Genomic DNA, 18,881 nt, shown 5'->3' on the forward strand with positions numbered 1-18,881 from the left:
TATCCCATAATGCACTGCACTGGTATGGACATTCTTGGTAGGGTTTCTTTTCATGTGGCCTCCCACGGTAGGAATAATAGGTCTCAAGCTTCACTTAATCTCCGAGTGTGTTCAAAGTGCCGCAGTACCAATTAGGAACCTGTCAAAGGCCAGACAAAGACAGGGACAGAGGCCTGTTACATGCATTACTCATGTGCGTTACGTTACCACTGCATCATAAAAGTGGAGGCAGCGTGAATTCTCTGACCTAATCATTAGGCCGTTGCGTGAAGACAAAGCAATAAACCCAAACCGGGCAATTCAGGATTTCGGCTGCCAAACAGTGTTTGTGAGGCTGTTTTATGTCCAAAGTGAATACGGCTGGTTGATCATTTGCGAGAACTGGCTATATTTTTCTGTATACAGTAATATGTGTGTCATTAGATAAGACCACACACATTGACTACACTCTTCTTAATTCTACTGCTGAAGAAATAAACTCATACACATTAAAAATAAAAACAAACCCTTAGTAATTCATAGACCCAATTTCTATACATTTCTACTAATGATAGAATGCTATATACAACTGTTAGTTCTGACCCTCGAATCTGATTGGACAAGGGGCATTCCAAAATTTGTGCTGGGACGCTTCACAATCTCTGCGTCTCTATGTTTTTTTATTTATTTTTTAATAATGCTGGGAATTTTGATTCAGCTTTCATTTTGATTTCATTTATTGATTTGTTTAGTGACCATGTTGGAAGATTGTATAATTACACCAGTAGGTGGCGACAAAGCATATTTTATGAATTTTTAGTAATTCAATCATTGACATTGAAAAAAAATTTTTTTTTGCACTATTCTACCCCATGTTGTAGTGTAAATAGTGTGGGTATTGCGTTCACAATGAAAATGCAATAAAAAAAGTGTACTACGAGTACCTGGATGATACTCGTCCTCAACCGAAAAACAGTGTGAATGTTGGACACTTCAACACTCAGCGGTCGCGGCTTGCCCTATGTAGGGGGGGGCACATGTCAAGGTCTGGGTAGATTAGATGTGAACAATCAGTTCTCACAGTCAACGTGTTGAATGCAGGAGAAATGGGCATGAGTGAGACCTGAGCTGCCTGAGCGAAAGGGCCAAATTGTTATGGCCAGATGACTGGGTCAGAGAATCTTTGAAACGGCAAGGCTTGTGGGGTGCTCCGGGTCAGCAGTGATGAGTACCTACCGACAGTGGTTCGAGGAGGGAAAAAATGGCCCTGTGTTTGGCTATTCATGTGGATGTCAATTGGACACATGCCACCTACCTAAACATCAATGCAGACCAGGTAGACCCCTTAATTGCAATGGTATTCCCTGATTGTAGTGGCCTCTTTCAAAAGGTAAATGCGCAGGGTTGGGAGGGTTACGTTTTAAATGTATTCCACTTCAGATTACAGAATACATGCTGTAAAATATCATTTGTAACATATCCTGTTACATTACTCAAGGTAACATATTCTAAATTCTAAGGATTACTTCTTCAGCACAGGTAGATTTTTTTCCCCAATTGTTTTGACTATAAAAACTCTGCCATTAAAGTGTTATGTATTCTAACACCAAAAGAATTAAAACGATTTATTGCCTTGTGCAAAATAAACAAATTATTAGTGAAACTATGTCCCTCTCCTTGGTGCATTAATTTATTAGTCCCTATTATTATTAAGTCATTTATTTATTTATTATAGTCAAATATATACTTGAAACTAGTATCATAGAAAACTGCATGAGTGTGAGGGAATTCAAATAAATTGGTAAGGAAGTCAGAGTTGTGTTAATATAATTTAATGTTGTTTTTTAATAAATAAATATTTAAGTTAAATAAATAATTATGAGAAGTGCCCTTTTTACCCACTTGATCCCCTGCCCCCCAAAATGTGCATGTCCCTGGTTCTAGGTGTTGCCCTGGCCTCCAAATTCCCCATATCTCAATCTGATTAAGCATCTGTGGGATGTGCTGGGCCAACAAGTCCAATCCATGGCAGCTCCACCTTGCAACTTACAGGACTTGAAGGATCTGCTGCTAATGTCTTGGTGCCAGATACCACAAGACACCTTCAGGGGTCTTGTAGAATCTGTGCCTCAGCAGGTCGGCACTGTTTTGGTATCTCATCCATATTTAAGCATTATAAGATTATTGGCATGCCTATACTTGGCCAAGAAGTTGTTAGTGGATATTGCATTTTTTCTGTTTTCAAATACTGTTGACTATTTTTTTTTTTTACTACATATTGTGTAAAATATTTAATACATTATTTTACAATTTATTATTGTAAATTATTTAATGTCAGCAATTTTGTGTACAACTCATTTGCTAACATTAAATTGCACTATACAATACAGGCTATACTATAAAAATAGCCTAAAATATCAACATTATATTGGCCATAAGCAATCCTGCTTTATTGGCTATTATTGTAAAAAAAAAAAAAAAAAAAAAAACATGTGAACCACTAGTTTCCACTTTTTGTGGGCACGTGTGTTGGCATGGATGCACGGACTGCTACACAAAGCAACTTCTTTAACTAAAAATCTAATAAGCCTATTTTTATTGACTCGCTCATGTTTCCTCCCCAAGTCCCGACAAGATGTACATTGTTGCTGACGCGCACGTCCCTGACAACCAGTTACTTCTCAAAGCAGAGTGACCCAGGGCCAGAACAGAGGGCTCTTCAAGTCCGGCTTTGATTAGCATAGTGACGCTGACCTCAGCACGAATTTTATTCCCACTGACTAAATCAGCCAGCGTTGAGAACTAATGTTGGGAGTTATTGCACTGAAATACCTCAGACGGGTCCGTTTTCATTTAGAGCTGTTGGAGGGAGTTTCTTCTTAACCCAACCTAAGCTTTGAATAACTGTCGCTCTCTGGTGGCCAGAGTTTGAAGTGCTGCTTATATGAATTTCAGAAAAGAGAGCTACTCCGTTATGGAGGACAAAACATGCAAAAATAATAAATAAATACATAAATAAATACATTTAATAAGAAGAAAATAAACGTCTTGATAAAACAAATATAATTAGTTTTTAATGAAAGTTATTCCTGAATTTATTTTTGTATGACATTTTTCCCTTTATTATTTTCTCTTTTATTTATTATTTTCTCTTGTTATTTTTATTTTTTAAAACTTTTTTTATTCTTTAATTTGTTTTTTTTTTATTATTTATTTATGCATTAATTTATTTTTATATTTATTTATTCCCACATGTATTTATTTCAATATTTAAATATTCCCACATGTATTTATTTTTGTATTTATTCTTACATTTCTGTCTCTTGTATGATAATTATGTGGGCGGGTCCTGCTTACCATTGGCTTATTGTAGATTGAAGTGTGTGCTTGTTTACTCTTTTGACTTGTTTTTACGGGATGTTAGGCCATAGCCATATTGTGTAAACAATAGCTATTTGTGGGGCTAAAATAAGAGCTTAAGTCAATCCAAGATTTATTTGTTATACTACAATCACAAAATAAATGGGGAGCAGTTTCTTCAACAAATCCACAAAATGAGCAAGTTTCATAAATTATATGATTTAACCTTATGCTTTTCTTTTTTTTCGGTGTATATAACTTCATAATTTGATGTCCGCAAATCCATAGTATTGATTTCTGTTGTTATGATTGTTCATTGTAAAAGATACAACCATGCTTCATTTCCCTGATCGTTTATGTATGTATGTAGGCCTATATATAAGTTCTGCAATAAAAAAAAATATAGCTGACGCTTCTAGAGTTGCGACACTTGCGAATGAAGTCGATAACATGCATCAAATGACTATTTAATTTAGAGTAGAGATGCTTATTGATGTTTTAGGAGAGCTGTATGCCTGTATGAATGTAGAAGCACATACTGGATTGTTAAACTCTCTGCAAAACGTTTCCTTGCATATTAAAAATATGTGCGAGTCAAGAGTGTGCTAAGGTGGGACGTCCATCTGCTTCCGATAAGTACTATTGAGCTCTCAACCAATGATGCGCTGGAGCTATGCAAGGACCGCCTCCTTCATTTCCATGTTGCACACAGAAAAGTAAAAATAAATACATGTATAAATAAATAAATATGAGAATATATAAATATGGAAATAAATATATGTGGGAATAAATATAAAAAATTTATTAACACATAAATAAAACAAATATGCAAAATAAATGAATAAATAAAAGTTAAAAAGAATAAAAATAAAGTTAAAAATAAATATAGAAATTAACAAAGGAATAAATTAATACAATAATAAATTCAGGAATGCATCTAATTAAAAACAAATTATATTTGTTTTATCAAGACAATTATTCCTTTTTTAATTTTTTTATTATTACATTTATTTATTTATGCAGGTTTGGGCCTCCATACTCTGTACTCGCATAAAAGGAACAATTAAAATAAACTCTACCTTCCGCGATAAAATATTATTACATCTGCATTTCAATCGGGTCAATTATTATTCCCTGCTAAGTCAGAGTCTGGGGGACAGAGCTTTAACTTCTACCAAGAAATGATGGGAGAAAGATATAAGCTTTGTATTAAAGGAGGGAATGTGGGTTAGGATTCTAAAAAAACGTAAAGACTGTATCTAGAGATGCAAGGGTACGCCTTATGCAATTCAAGATTTGACAGATTCTATTGGACCCCCTCTAGATTTAAGCTTGGTCTTAAAGACACCCACCTGCTAGCGATGCCAATCAGAAGATGGAGACACAACCCTTGTTTTTTGGTGGTGTGTTAAAATCCAAGAATTTGGGTTGAAGGCTCAATTTTATGTGTTGCGTATTGGGCACTCAGATTTAATTTTGCCCCAGAATCAGTTTTTTAGGCAGTGGAGTGGTAATCAATAAAGGGGATAAGCACACACAAAATTGGCTACTAACCACTGTTATAATCAGCAAACAAATAGTTTTTAGGGGATGGAAGTCGGCTGGAGCGCCCTCATTACAAGAGTGGTACATGGAGATGGGGAGGGTGGCGGCTTTTGATGAAGTTTCATGTCGAAGGCTGGGGAATTGGGATTTGTTTGATATGAATTGGGGCAGCTATTTGGTGTTTTGGAGGGCTCTCGGGGAGGGACCACAGGGATGTTTGTTGAGTGTCAGGTTGGGGTTGGAGAGGGGTAAAAGTTGGGGTTAAATGTTGATTATGTGTATATGTTTTCCTTTTCTTTGTTATCTGTATGAATCAATACAAAAATATTCATCAGAAAAAAAAGGAACAATTGCAAGCATGTCCTTTTATTCATAATTTGCCGTGGTAATAATAACCGAAGTACAAATTATAGTAAATAAATGAATCATAATAATATACATGACCCGTATGGCCTAGGTTTTAACCGATTACAGCCCATTTTGGAGGTTCCGTTATGGGTGTGTTTGGAATCATGACAAGGTGCAGCGATAAAACAATGTAGGCCACATATATAATTTTCGCAAATCAACCAATCATCCAACCTTTTTTTTGGTCATATGATCAGTGTGAGGGCAGATGTGTCCCACACATTGCTGACATAAGTGTTTTCTGTGAATGAAAAGGGGCAGTGTTGCTGGACAACAAACTGCTAGGCATAATGGCAATTGCATGACACACACACAAAATTAGCAACAGTTAAGGTTTTTCTGAAAACAACAGTGTCCAGAGGCTTGGGAAAACTTCAGACTAATGCACGTTTGTGTACACAAAAAAAGTTTATCTACTCATGTAGGTCACAGCGAACTGTAACTGAATGCTGCCCTTATTATACAGCCGACATGCCAGAGTTCCTCAAACTTAATTCAAAAGCAAATGACTCCTTATGCAATACAGAGAAAAGACTCCTAGACCATGAGAGGCCCATTTTCCTTCAATGGAAATCATTCACTACTTGAAATGAAAGAGCATGAGCACACAAAAAATGGCACTGAGTTTCTAGTGAGATGAGGCCTTCCACAAACCATGCATTCATTACACTTGCATTCATCAGCTACATAGGGAAATGTTCCCATTTATTAACAATACGCATTTGTTATTTTGAGGTTTTGGAAATATACGTTCAAATCAACGGTTTCAATGAGACAAGGTAAACAAACTAATGTAACATTAACAAATAACATGAATCTTACCACCTACATTGAGTGTCACATACAGTTACTCTCAAAACATGAAGGCATGACCTACTTACATTTTTACACAGCCACACTGCAATGCTTTTTGAGTGTTTGATATCAGAAGAGTGGTTGTCCCCATGTCCCCCTGCCCATAAGCCAATTTGGATGTAGACGGTTACTGAGAACATCAAGAATGTGGTCACACATTAAAGAACAACACAGCCCAATAACTGACATCTTTGTGAACCATTAAGTTTCAAGAGAAATTATAACTGCAATATAATTGAATACTTCGTAGAGCTTCATTTTACTTTAATAATGGCCACCAGTCTTTTTGGAGATTTTTCTACTAGCTACACACCTACATCTGTGACCAAAAGAATTGGCAGTGACAAATTTTGTGTTTTGCAAAATTTGCTGCTTCAGTATATCTTGATTATTTTTTAACATGTTTCTATGGTATACTCGAAAACAATAAGCATTTCACAAGTTTGAGGCTTTTATTGGCAAAAACATTCAATACATTCAAAGAGTAAATATTTACAGTGTTGAACATTGTTCTTCATAACCTCTACAATTTGCTCTGGCATGCTGGATATCAGCTTCTGGGCCAAATCCTGACTGATGATGATCCATTCTTGCCTTATTAGTGCTCGGAGTTGGTCACAATTTGTGGGCTTCTGCTTGTCCGTTCACCTTTTGAGGATTGACCACAGGTTCTCAATGGGATTAATATCCGGGGAGTTGCCTGGCCACGGATCCAAAATTTCAATATAATGATCTCAGTCACTTCATTATCACTCTTGCCTTGTGACACGGTGCTCCATCATGCACGGATCATCACCAAATTGCTCCTGGATCGTTGGAAGTTGCTCTTTCAGGAAGTTTTGATACCATTATTCATGGCATTGTTTTTGGGCAGAATTGTGAGAGAAGCCACTCCCTTGGATGAAAAGCAACCCCACACATGGATGGTCTCAGGATGCTTCACTGTTGGCAGGACACAGGACTCATGGTATCGTTCACCTTTACTTCTCCAGACTATCGATTTTCCAGATGTCCCAAACAGTCGGAAGGGGGCTGCAGAGAAAATGTCTTTGCACCTGTCTTCTGCTGTCCAATACTTGTACTTCCTGCAGAATTTTTGTCTGTCCTTGATGGTTTTTCTTAGAGAGAAGTGGCTTCTTTGCTGCCCTTCTTGACACCAGACCCAAAAGTCTTCGACTCACTGTGCGTGCAGATGCACTCACACCAACCTGCTGCCAATATTGAGCAAGCTCTGCACTGGTGGTGACACGATTCCGTAGCAGACTGCTCAGGAGGAGACGGTCCTGGCACTTGCTGGACAATCTAGGACATCCTGAAGCATTCTTCACTGAAGTTGAACCTCTCTCTTTGAAGTTCTTGATGATCCGGTAAATGGTTCTTTCAGGTGCAAAACTCTTTGCAGCAATTTCCCTGCATGTGAGGCCATTTTGATGCAAAGTGATGATGGCTGCATGTTTTTTCTTTAGAGGTAACCATCACTAACAAGAACACAATGATTGGAAGCACTTCTTCCCTCCTTTTATAGCAATCAGTCTGCTCCTATAATCCAATCAGAACAATAGAGTGATTTCACCTGACTAGTACTCGTTCACACTTTCCCAGGTGCTGCTGATATGATTAGTGAAATTATGTTAGCTGGTCATTCATTTTGTGGCAGTTCATTTTTTTTGGCCAATTATTTAAAATACATCAGATCACTCTGCACAACAATCTAGAAACAATGTGAATCAACACCACAACAACTGAAGCAGAAAACCTGGCGAAACACAACATTTGTCACTGCCATTACTTTTGGCCACGGCTGTAGATTGGGGAATATTTGACCTTTCATTCTTGCAGAAATGTTCAAATCAAATGATGCCATTGTGTTTTTTTTGGAGCTTCAACATTTTGGTACCCATTCACTTGCTGAAATATTAATTTTAAACAATCTGTGTGTTCAGCAGATGAAAGTCAGTCATACATATCTGGGATGGCATGAGGGTGAGTAAAAGAGAGAATTTTAAGGTGAACTTTTCCTTTAAACCACTGTTTTTTTTTTTTTTTTGGCATTGTTTGAAGGATCATTGTTGTATTGAAAGGTGAACCCCCTGCCTATCTTCAGTTGTCGAGCAGAGGGCCACAGATTTTCCTCAAGAATTTTGATGTACATGGAAACATACATTTTCTTCAATACTGACCAGCTGCCCAGTGCCAACTGAAGAAACACACCCCCACAATATAATGTCTTCACCACCATGCTTCACAATAGATATGTTACGTTTTGGGTGGCGTACCGTGTTTGGTTGTATAGCGCTTAGAGTTCAGTCCAATCTGTTCATGGAGGATTCAAATGCCATGTAGCAAAAGTTTTATGGTTCAATGAGACAAAAACGTTGAACTCCAAGCGCTAGGGCTGGGCGATATAGCCAAAATGGTTATCACGATAATCTTTTTCATATTGTTCGATATCGAAATTTATCATGATATACATTTACAGATTGCACTTTTTTTATTTAAAAGTTGACGGAAGAAAAAAAATTCTAAACATAGTTTTACAAAACTGCACAGGGGGTCCAGAGAAGGCCAAAGCCTTTACCAATTTTACCGTTTATCAATGGAAAATGTTAAAAGATCATCTGTTTGTTCTGAAGCATAGTGACAGCAGTCCAGTATTTGTTGGAACATTTTTTACATTAAAATGAAATATATTTTATATTTCTTTAGATTCAGATACCAAATTATGGGGCATAGAAATCCTCCATGATCAGATGAGACAATTTTAACTTTTTGGACTAGCACCAAAGAGACGAGGTGTTAACCATTTTTGAGGAATTCAACCTTTGAGTGGTTAACATATAGTTGAAGTATTTATTACTTTAACGTTGAAAAAGTTACACACTTCAGCTATAAATTGCCTTATTCTCAACTGAGGATTCACGAATGTTTTGTATGTTGTGTCCAACACCAAAATATTGAGTTTCAAGTGAAACGAGCAATGAACAAGACAAAATGCTAAATATAATATGGAAAACAATGTAATTTAATTAAAAACACAAAAGCTCCAGGTACAATGTCTGGGAAACAGACTCTGGGTGCAATGCTTTTCAAGAATCAGAGTACAAAAAAAAAAATCAGACATACTTACAAATTCACCAAAGCCGATCCTCTCAGAGAAGAGAAAGACAACGAAAAATGCAAAGATGAAAATTAATCTTCCCCATTCCTAAATTTGTATTGTCAAATATAAAACTAAAATAACTGTGGCACGGCTAGGCAAGTTACTGTAAAATAAAAGGAAAAATGTACTTTCCTTTTCTGGACTTTTTTTTGGGGTATACATCAATTAAAAATGAATTTAATGCAGGCCTGAGGAACTGCCATCTGTCATAGGAGCTGAGTGATTGTGTGCACAAAGTTGTTATTTCTTGGCAAAGGAGATTTTCATTGCATTGCTCTGTGTGATCTTAAAGCCTTGCAATGCATCTCTAGCTGCACCCGCCTGCACCTCATTATCAAACTCCACAAAGGCGATATCGTGACGACCAGGGACGAGACGAACTTCTTTGAATCCAGGGAACCTGAGAAGACAGACATCATTACTAATTATTGACAACCTATTTAAAATGATCTGGAATTCAGTGCTCTAATATGTTAACAGCCCCACTCTGATTAAGGTTTAACATCCACAGCTTTTGGGACAATGCAAGATTTACAAACAAAAGCATGCAATGTCTCACTGGTTGAAAAGCATGGACAGCATAAGTTCGTTGGTCTCCTCTGGGAGATTGGTAAGAAACAGGATGTGGTTGGGAGGGTTTTCTGAAACCTACAAATACAAATTTTAACAATTAATAAATGTCAACAAAATATAGAGGCTTTACTCTATTTCCAGTACATACCTGTGGAGGCATCTGGCCTGGCATTTGACCCGGCATCATCTGCCCTGGTGGCATACCACCAGGTCCCATGCCAGGTGGTGGCATCATACCAGGTGGGGGCATGTAGGGAGGCTGACCAGGCATTGGCATCATGCGAGGGGCTTGATTCATGGGTGGCATTCCCTGTAAGACATACAAAGATTCAATAGATATATCTCAATAGCAGGCTTTAAAAAAGGCTGAGTGTCACAAACTGAATTCTATAGAGATGACCAGAGAATTCACCACTTCCACTAATATACTTACAGGCACAGCTGCAGGTACTCCAGCCATAGCAGGTGTGGCAGCAGAACTCTTTTTCCCAGCAGCTGCATCAGGGCCTTTAGGCTTCTTCTTCTCTTTCTTACGGTCCCGCTCCATAAATGTACCCTTCATTTTTGCAATGATATCGGAGTCCTGCTTTGAATACTGAATATGCTGTGAAACAGATTGTATATATGCAATTTAAGCCATATTATGGCATAACTTAATTAAACACAGATTTCTTTATTAGCAGACATCTTATGTAACATTAAAACGATCATGGATCATACCATGGGTTTATCATAAAATGGAAAGCCCTGCATGGAGCGGAGTGCGTTGGAAGCGCTGTTGATCTCCTTGAAGATCACAAAGGCTTGACCCTTCATTTTCAGTGCAGGGGAAACAAGGATGTCCAGGATTTGTCCAAACTGGGAGAATATAGCATAAAGCGACTTCTTCAGTTCTATTAAAGGAGGACAAAGGACACATCAATAAAAATGTTCGTGTGAAATCAATGTAAAACAAAGATAGAAAGCAGTTGAAGAAACATCCATGCCATCTTTTTTGATCTTCTCATTCAAATTGTTGATGTAAATAGTGTGGTTCAGACGCATCTCCTGGCCAGCCATGATTCTGTAATAGAACAACACATATTAAACATTCTCCTGGGAATGATTATGAAACAAACAGGGGTCCAACCACGAGGTGAAGTGAGAAGCACAATAAAATGCCTTCTGAATGACCGACTAATCTTCCCCAACCTCATACTGAGAACACGGCAAAAGATGGAAGCCAATCAAAGTATAAGACATGAACCAAGAAGATGGACATTAATTTGTCCTTAAATTAAATTCTAAAATTGTGCATTATTTATCTACCTCGTTGCTGAATAAGAAGCTAGTGAGTTAACTTGATTGGCATTCCAAAATAATTTCAATGGACTATTTATTTATTTTTTTGCAGCGAAAGCAAACATATATTTTGAGATAAAATACGACCCTTAAATGCATTGACCGAATTGATAAAAATTACTCACATTGTTCAACGAGCTCCAGTCCATACAGTGGGAAACTTGCTACAAATAAATAGAGGGGGATACAATGCGCGCAACATCCGCCTGAAAACTCGCCTTTCCTAATATAAAAGGGTCCGATTGGACAGAACGTCTTGCTGAAAAATCGTCGATTGGTAGCCAAGTACTTTCCGATTATAAGCATCGATTTTGATTGGATCCTTTGGAGGAGGGCGGTTCGTGTTGCTGTGAACTCATTGGTGCGTTGATCGTGTTGCGCTTTATTTTGTTCGGGTGCTTCCAGGACATATTGAACGACGATATTGTTTTTTCTTTGTAAAGAGAAATATCTGCATAATGCGTTAAAGTTATTTAGTATATATATATATATATATATTATTTTTTTTTGTTTTTGGACTCTCACTACCGTGGCTCTATGTCCTTATTTGGTATTCCCTTGGTAGTGACCACATACTTTACCGTATTGGTTCGTGCAATTGTAATAATACTTTAGCATGTGTATTCATTGTAACATTGTTTTGACGTCGCTTTATTTTACACCACATTGTAAATTATGTATATGGCTTGGTCATTACTCTGTCATTTGCATTACTCTATACGTTGATTTATGTTCGTTCAGTCACAGTTTTGCCCATTAGTGCCGGTGGAAAGTTTTTCATTCACTCTTGCCACTTATTCCACAGATTTAAATTCTACTGGAGCGGTATGTCAACGGAGAACCATGCAACACCCCCTCCACCCCCACCTCCACCCACTTCATTGATACGCACGGTGTCCAGCAAGAAGAAGCTTTACCAGGCTATTGCTGAGGGAAAAGCCCCTGTAGAGGGGGACCATGAAGAGGCAAAGCTTATTATTAGACAGAGAGAAAGCAGGTGAGGTATAAATCAAAATGGCATGCAGCAAACCTTTTCTTTTAGTTTCAAACTCTGTACACTAAGTAATTTCATCACACCTTTTCTCGATTAAGTTTTAGGAAGGATCTACAGTGGTTGCTCTTCAATAAGTATGTGCCCTCGCTCATTCAAGATGGTCCACAGTGAGTTTTCAATGGACTAATCCAGTGCCAGAAACAATTTTGCAGATCAGTACTATTGGAGTTCAATTTTATCATATCACTTTTTTCTTTTTACACTGCTATTGTTTTACGGATTCAAACTTTTGTGGGCGTCATGTCTTTGCACTGCTAGATAATGATATTTCATTGCTATTGTTTGTGTCTTTAGGTGTGGTCTTGTGGCTTTATGGATGGCAACGCATTTATTGCAACCTCCAAAGATGGTATCCATGGAGACAGTGACCCAGGCTGCTAGAGACAAGGGCTACACTGCACAAGGAGAAATGTTTTCTGGTACTTAGTTAACTACTACTTTTAAAGGTTACTGTTATTTTCAGACAAAAAAATTGATCAAAGACATTGAAGTTAGGCCTATGTTTAAATGTATTTATGAGTGCATACTTTTGCATTAACGTTTAGAAGAAAGTGGACACACTGTTTTGCAATAGTCTTAAAGGAATATTTCGGGCTCAATACAATATAAGTAGTATATTGAAGTTACAGCGAGGCACTTACAATAGACGTGAATGGAGACAATTTCTGGAGAGTTTAAACACAGAAATGTGAAGCTTATAATTTTTTATAAAATCACTAACATTAATTTTTCTGTCAAAACTTGTGTATGATTTGAGCTGTAAAGTTCAGTCATTTTAGGGTTTGTTGACATTACATCATCATGGCAACAAAGCATTAAAATTGGCTATACATTTTTTAGTGATTTTATCACTCTGAAATAATTTTAACACACAATGTTTACGTCTTGTGACTATACTTTTGAAATACTGAGTATTTTAATGTTTACGAATTGGGCCCATTCACTTCTATTGTTAGTGCCTTACTGGAACCCAGATTTTTAGAGGGATGAGTTGAAATAATTTGTTATTTTTTTAGTAATCAACATTATGCCAAAAATGCTGTCGATTGAGCTTAACTTGTATTGAACCTGGAATATTCCTTTAAGAATGTTGGAGGTTTTAAAAAACATGTCAGTGCTTTTTTTTAGACATTTAAATGCTGTCGTTCTTCGTACATTTTCTTGTTTTCTGTTTTGAATTAGCCAGTGACATGACCAAGCTGGCAGATGAAGTGTGTGCGTGCAGAGTTCAGAGGTTATCAGGGGGCATGATGGGAGACAACACTGCTGTCATCCTTAAACATCTCACTGGTGGGCAGCCTATCCTCATACCGTATCTTTTACTGCTTACGTTTTTGATTGAGATCCACACTCACATATTTTTACACATAAAAATGTTTCATATGCATATTACATATGAATCATTAATTATTACTGTATAATAATTCCTGTATAGATTGTAGTTTTTCCCTTGACTGCTTTGTCACAGATATGATGAGGATTTTAATCATGAGCCCTGTCTACGCAATGGCCACAAAGCCCATTGGGCAGTTGTCTCAGGTGAGTCTTATTAACCAACAAACAAACTCGTCAATTTGGTGAACATACAAAGTTAAAACGTATTTTGCTATTTTATCCAGGTATATTATTGGGTGTAAGGCAGGGGTGTGTGGACAGCAAGCGGTTCCCCACTGATGTCACACTGCCCTGGCTGCATCTCTCTCAGAATGGGGCCTCCATTTCTTGGCCCACTGATGGCATTGAAGACATGTTTGTTCTGGCTAAACAGGGAAAGAGTCTACGTTACCAATTGTGGAAGTTTGAGACCATTGCACAGAGCAATGCTCAGCTCAAGGAAATGGACCCTCAAAGAGCCAGTGATGGGACGTGTTATGTGCTTCCTCCTGGTGGAGTGCAGGAAGGTCTTGCAGGTCAAATGGTGTTGCTTCACACTAATACACTGATGGCCTGATTAAGAATAGCACCAAACACACATTTACAGACTAAATTATCTCTCTGGAGCTGAAAATGGTTTAGTAAGCCCTGTGTTTCAGTCTTCATCCACTAGGTGTCCATATAGTTCATCTTTAAAGATGCCAGACTAATTAACAATGAATGGGATAGGAAGCTAGTAATATCAAGGAATTAAGATACTTTATTAAAATCTTGGAGACAGATGCAGAAAAGTATAATTATATTATTTGCTCATGGATCTTATTCAGAGTAGTGTTATATATTACATTTTTGACAGCAATGAAAACAATGCTCTGTGGCACTTTGTCACTGTGAAGTGCCTTGATGAGTGCAGTTCAGTTTGGTAGGACATGTCGAACAACTTGACCCATTTAAAAAAACAAATAGCCAATAGACTTTAATTCATACACACACACACACACACACACACACACACACACACACACACACACACACATATATATATATATACCCTTTTCCACCTTGTTGCTCATGCCAGAGCAACTTTCCAGGTAAACTTGACAAGCAATCTCAATACCGACCATTTTTCTAAAGACTTGAGAACAGAATGATGATCTAACTGAAAACATAATACACAAATGCACACAGAACATTGTGGTCTTTGCTTACAACGAGGCTGGAGCTGTTGTGCATGTCCAGTGCAGATGAATTAGAAACAATTGCATACAAAAATAACATAGTATATCCATGTTTGAATCACAAAACTATAAGCACAAAGAATAAAGAACACTTACTTGAGCTGTACATCCCAAGAAACCTCAGACTGCACAACAAATATAAATAAACTCCAGCAAATTTCCTCATGTCCAGCTCCCACATTGATTCGTCCAATTTAGAAATGATCACCCCTAGGCACTATTCCCTTTGCATACAATTACCCTGCACTGCGAGAGTTTCAGGTGGCTGAAAGATGATAACGGTCAATCAGAACTCACTTTTTAAGAGATTCTTATTGGACATTCTGTTAAGAATGGCCGTACAGCATGAATTGTGCTCCCTTTGAAGTGCCCTATGAAGGCATGATCAGCGCCAGTTAGAACGCAGCCAAACACACTGAACAGTTGTAGACAGAGTATTCTCGTTAAAGAAAACATTTGGTTAGTCAAGGTTTCTCAACCTCTATGTGGCATCATGGATGTTCTTGAGTCATTTTAGCTGGAAGAGAGAGACTGCAGATTTTAAATGCTCATATCTTCTAAAAACAAATTTTGTCAATGTTTAGAAGTACACTAGCATATAGATTTAAATTTACTCATTTGGCAGACACTTTTATCCAAAGCGACTTACAAAAGAGGAATAATACATCATAAGCGATTTATCTTACGGACACAATTTCCTCGTGTCCAGCTCCCACATTGATTCGTCCAATTTAGAAATGATCACCCCTAGGCACTATTCCCTTTGCATACAATTACCCTGCACTGCGAGAGTTTCAGGTGGCTGAAAGATGATAACGGTCAATCAGAACTCACTTTTTAAGAGATTCTTATTGGACATTCTGTTAAGAATGGCCGTACAGCATGAATTGTGCTCCCTTTGAAGTGCCCTATGAAGGCATGATCAGCGCCAGTTAGAACGCAGCCAAACACACTGAACAGTTGTAGACTTTCTCGTTAAAGAAAACATTTGGTTAGTCAAGGTTTCTCAACCTCTATGTGGCATCATGGATGTTCTTGAGTCATTTTAGCTGGAAGAGAGAGACTGCAGATTTTAAATGCTCATATCTTCTAAAAACAAATTTTGTCAATGTTTAGAAGTACACTAGCATATAGATTTAAATTTACTCATTTGGCAGACACTTTTATCCAAAGCGACTTACAAAAGAGGAATAATACATCATAAGCGATTTATCTTACGGAGACGTAGTATGAAAAGTGCTGCATTCCGAAGTTTCGATTGCATCAGATATATACATATATACATATACAGCACTGGAAAAAATTGAGACCACTGCTAAATTATCAGTTTCTCTGGATCTACTATTTATATTGTTGGTATTTGTTTGAGTAAAATTAACATTTTAGTTTTATTCTGTAACTTACGGACAGCATTTCTCCCAAATTCCAAATAAAAATATTCATTTATATATAGACTCGAGCATTTATTAGCAGAAAAGAACTACTTGTCAAAATAAAAAAAAGATGCAGTGTGTATAATAGATGCAGAATAAGGCAAAGTAAACAAGTTCATAGTCATTCTTAAACCACACAATACTAATGTTTTAACTTTGGAAGAGTTCAGAAATCAATATTTGGTGGAATAACCCTGATTTTCAATCACAGCTTTCATGCGTCTTACACATTTCTGTTGGGTGATTTTATGCCACTCCTTGTGCAAAACTGAGGATTGTTTTTTTCCAGCAGGACAATGCTCCATGCCACACAGCAGGTCAATCAATGTGTGGATGAAGGACCACCTAATCAAAACCCTGTCATGGCCAGCCCAATCTCTAGACCTGAACCCCATTGAAAACCTCTGGAATGTGATCAAGAGGAAGATGGATGACCGCAAGCCATCAAACAAAGCTGAGCTGTTTAAATTTATGTGCCAGGAGTGCATAAAGTCACATTAACAGCATGTCAAAGACTGGTAGAGAGCATGCCAAGATGCATGAAAGCTGTGATTGAGATCAGGTTTATTCCACCAAATATTAATTTCTGAAATCTTCCTAAGTTAAAACATTCGTATTGTGTGGTTTAAAAATGCATATGAACTTGTTTTCTTTTCATTATTCGAGGTCTGAAAACACTGAATCTTTTTTTTTTTATTGTGACCAGTAGTTATTTTCTGTAAATAAATGCTTGTAATGGGTGAAGGATGGGCAAGGAGGCGGGAACCGGAAGAACAGTCAACATAACTTTAATGACGTGAACGAGCGCACACACACACACACACACACAGCAGCCGCGTGTGTCTCTTTCTCAAACCGGTGTCTCCAGCTCCCCTTTAACTCTCTCTCCTGCTGATTACTCAGCACCGGCCATGCACACTCATGCTCAGCAACACCCTCCTCCTCGTTACAATGCTCTAAATTACAATCTTTTTTTGGGGGGGGGGAGAAATGTTGTCAGTACTTCATAGAATAAAATAAACATTTTAATTTTACTCAAATAGTAAATCCAGAGAAACTGATAATTTTGTAGTGGTCTCTTAATTTTTTCCAGAGCTGTATATATTATACAAGTTTATGGTCAAGTGCTCATGAAAAAGTTGTCTTTAGCCTTCTTTTTTTTTAAGACAGGGAGTGTGCTTCACAGATGGTGTTGGGAAGGTCATTCCACCCACGAGGTACAGTGAAGCCGAAAGCCCGGGAAAGTGATTTTGTGCCTGTTTGTGTTGGTGCAACAATATAGATTACCTTAAATCGAAGATATGGACTAAAACCAGCTAAACATACATTTTTATTTCACTGGGTCATTTCAATGCTTGTACTGTTGTTTAAAGTGTTATTTTAAGATATCTTAAAATTAGGTAAAAAAATCCTATTGATTAAAAACTCCAAAAGTCACAAGTTGTTATAATTAGATGTACTGTAATATTGGACCTTTGCACAGCTTTATAGAGCACATGCCATTAAAGAGAAAGTACTTCTATTCCTCAAAGCCTCATTTGCATTCCTTTTAAAAAAGAAATGACAAAGGGTTCATAATGTGCAAAATGATGATTATTTTAGTCATAATCCTATACTTTTAAGATGTTCGATTTTAGAGTTTAGAGAATTTGTAGATGTAGGTTTGCAATTAATTTCTCAAGAAAATGTAAAAATCAAACTGGCCTTTTCTCCCTTTTCTCATTTTGAGAAGTTTCACTTTTTTATAATTAAACGGTTGTGTAACTATTGTAACAGTTTTGATTCATTTACCGTTTTATTGAGTTTAACAGCATTTAAATGTTAAACATCTTTTGTTGACCTACAGTGGGTACGGAAAGTATTCAGACCCCCTTAAATTTTTCACTCTTTGTTATATTGCAGCCATTTGCTAAAATCAATTAAGGTCATTTTTTTTCCTCATTATTGTACACACAGCACCCCATATTGACAGAAAAACACAGAATTGTTGACATTTTTGCACATTTATTAAAAAAGAAAAACTGAAATATCACATGGTCCTAAGTATTCAGACCCTTTGCTGTGACACTCATATATTTAACTCAGGTGCTGTCCATTTCTTCTGATCATCCTTGAGATGGTTCTACACCTTCAATTGAGTCCAGCTGTGTTTGATTATACTGATTGGACTTGATTAGGAAAGCCACACACCTGTCTATATAAGACCTTACAGCTCACAGTGCATGTCAGAGCAAATGAGAATCATGAGGTCAAAGGAACTGCCTGAAGAGCTCAGCGACAGAATTGTGGCAAGGCACAGATCTGGCCAAGGTTACAAAAAAATTTCTGCTGCCCTTAAGGTTCATAAGAGCACAGTGGCCTCCATAATCCTTAAATGGAAGATGTTTGGGATGACCAGAACCCTTCCTAGAGCTGGCCGTCCGGCCAAACTGAGCTATCGGGGGAGAAGAGCCCAAAGATCACTGTGGCTGAGCTCCAGAGATGCAGTCGGGAGATGGGAGAAAGTTGTAGTAAGTCAACCATCACCAGTCGGGGCTTTATGGCAGAGTGGCCCGACGGAA

General features: G+C 37.5%; 2 protein-coding genes across 3 annotated transcripts; one reads left to right on the forward strand and one right to left on the reverse strand.

Annotated features, from left to right (window-relative positions):
• Positions 1-9,146: 9,146 nt before the first annotated feature.
• On the reverse strand, positions 9,147-11,435 carry snrpa (small nuclear ribonucleoprotein polypeptide A). The gene is made up of 7 exons (XM_052152882.1): positions 11,347-11,435; positions 10,867-10,943; positions 10,601-10,773; positions 10,314-10,484; positions 10,029-10,190; positions 9,867-9,955; positions 9,147-9,707 (listed from the first exon to the last, which is right to left on the reverse strand). The coding sequence occupies exons 2-7, from the start codon at positions 10,937-10,939 to the stop codon at positions 9,548-9,550; spliced, it is 828 nt and encodes a 275-aa protein (XP_052008842.1). The 5' UTR covers positions 10,940-10,943; positions 11,347-11,435; the 3' UTR covers positions 9,147-9,547.
• A 133-nt stretch (positions 11,436-11,568) lies between these two features.
• On the forward strand, positions 11,569-17,906 carry actmap (actin maturation protease). 2 transcript variants are annotated; one of them, XM_052152880.1, is made up of 7 exons: positions 11,569-11,809; positions 12,027-12,218; positions 12,314-12,382; positions 12,570-12,694; positions 13,458-13,587; positions 13,744-13,814; positions 13,895-17,906. In XM_052152880.1, exons 2-7 carry the CDS (start codon positions 12,049-12,051, stop codon positions 14,224-14,226), a joined length of 897 nt encoding a protein of 298 aa, XP_052008840.1. In that variant the 5' UTR covers positions 11,569-11,809; positions 12,027-12,048; the 3' UTR covers positions 14,227-17,906. The 2 variants fall into 2 exon arrangements, with proteins under 2 accessions (XP_052008840.1, XP_052008841.1); XM_052152881.1 differs by lacking the exon at positions 11,569-11,809 and having other exon boundaries at positions 11,836-12,218.
• The last annotated feature ends 975 nt before the right edge of the window (positions 17,907-18,881 follow it).

Source organism: Xyrauchen texanus, chromosome 21 (genome assembly GCF_025860055.1).
Source record: "Xyrauchen texanus isolate HMW12.3.18 chromosome 21, RBS_HiC_50CHRs, whole genome shotgun sequence".
NCBI lineage: Eukaryota > Metazoa > Chordata > Actinopteri > Cypriniformes > Catostomidae > Xyrauchen > Xyrauchen texanus.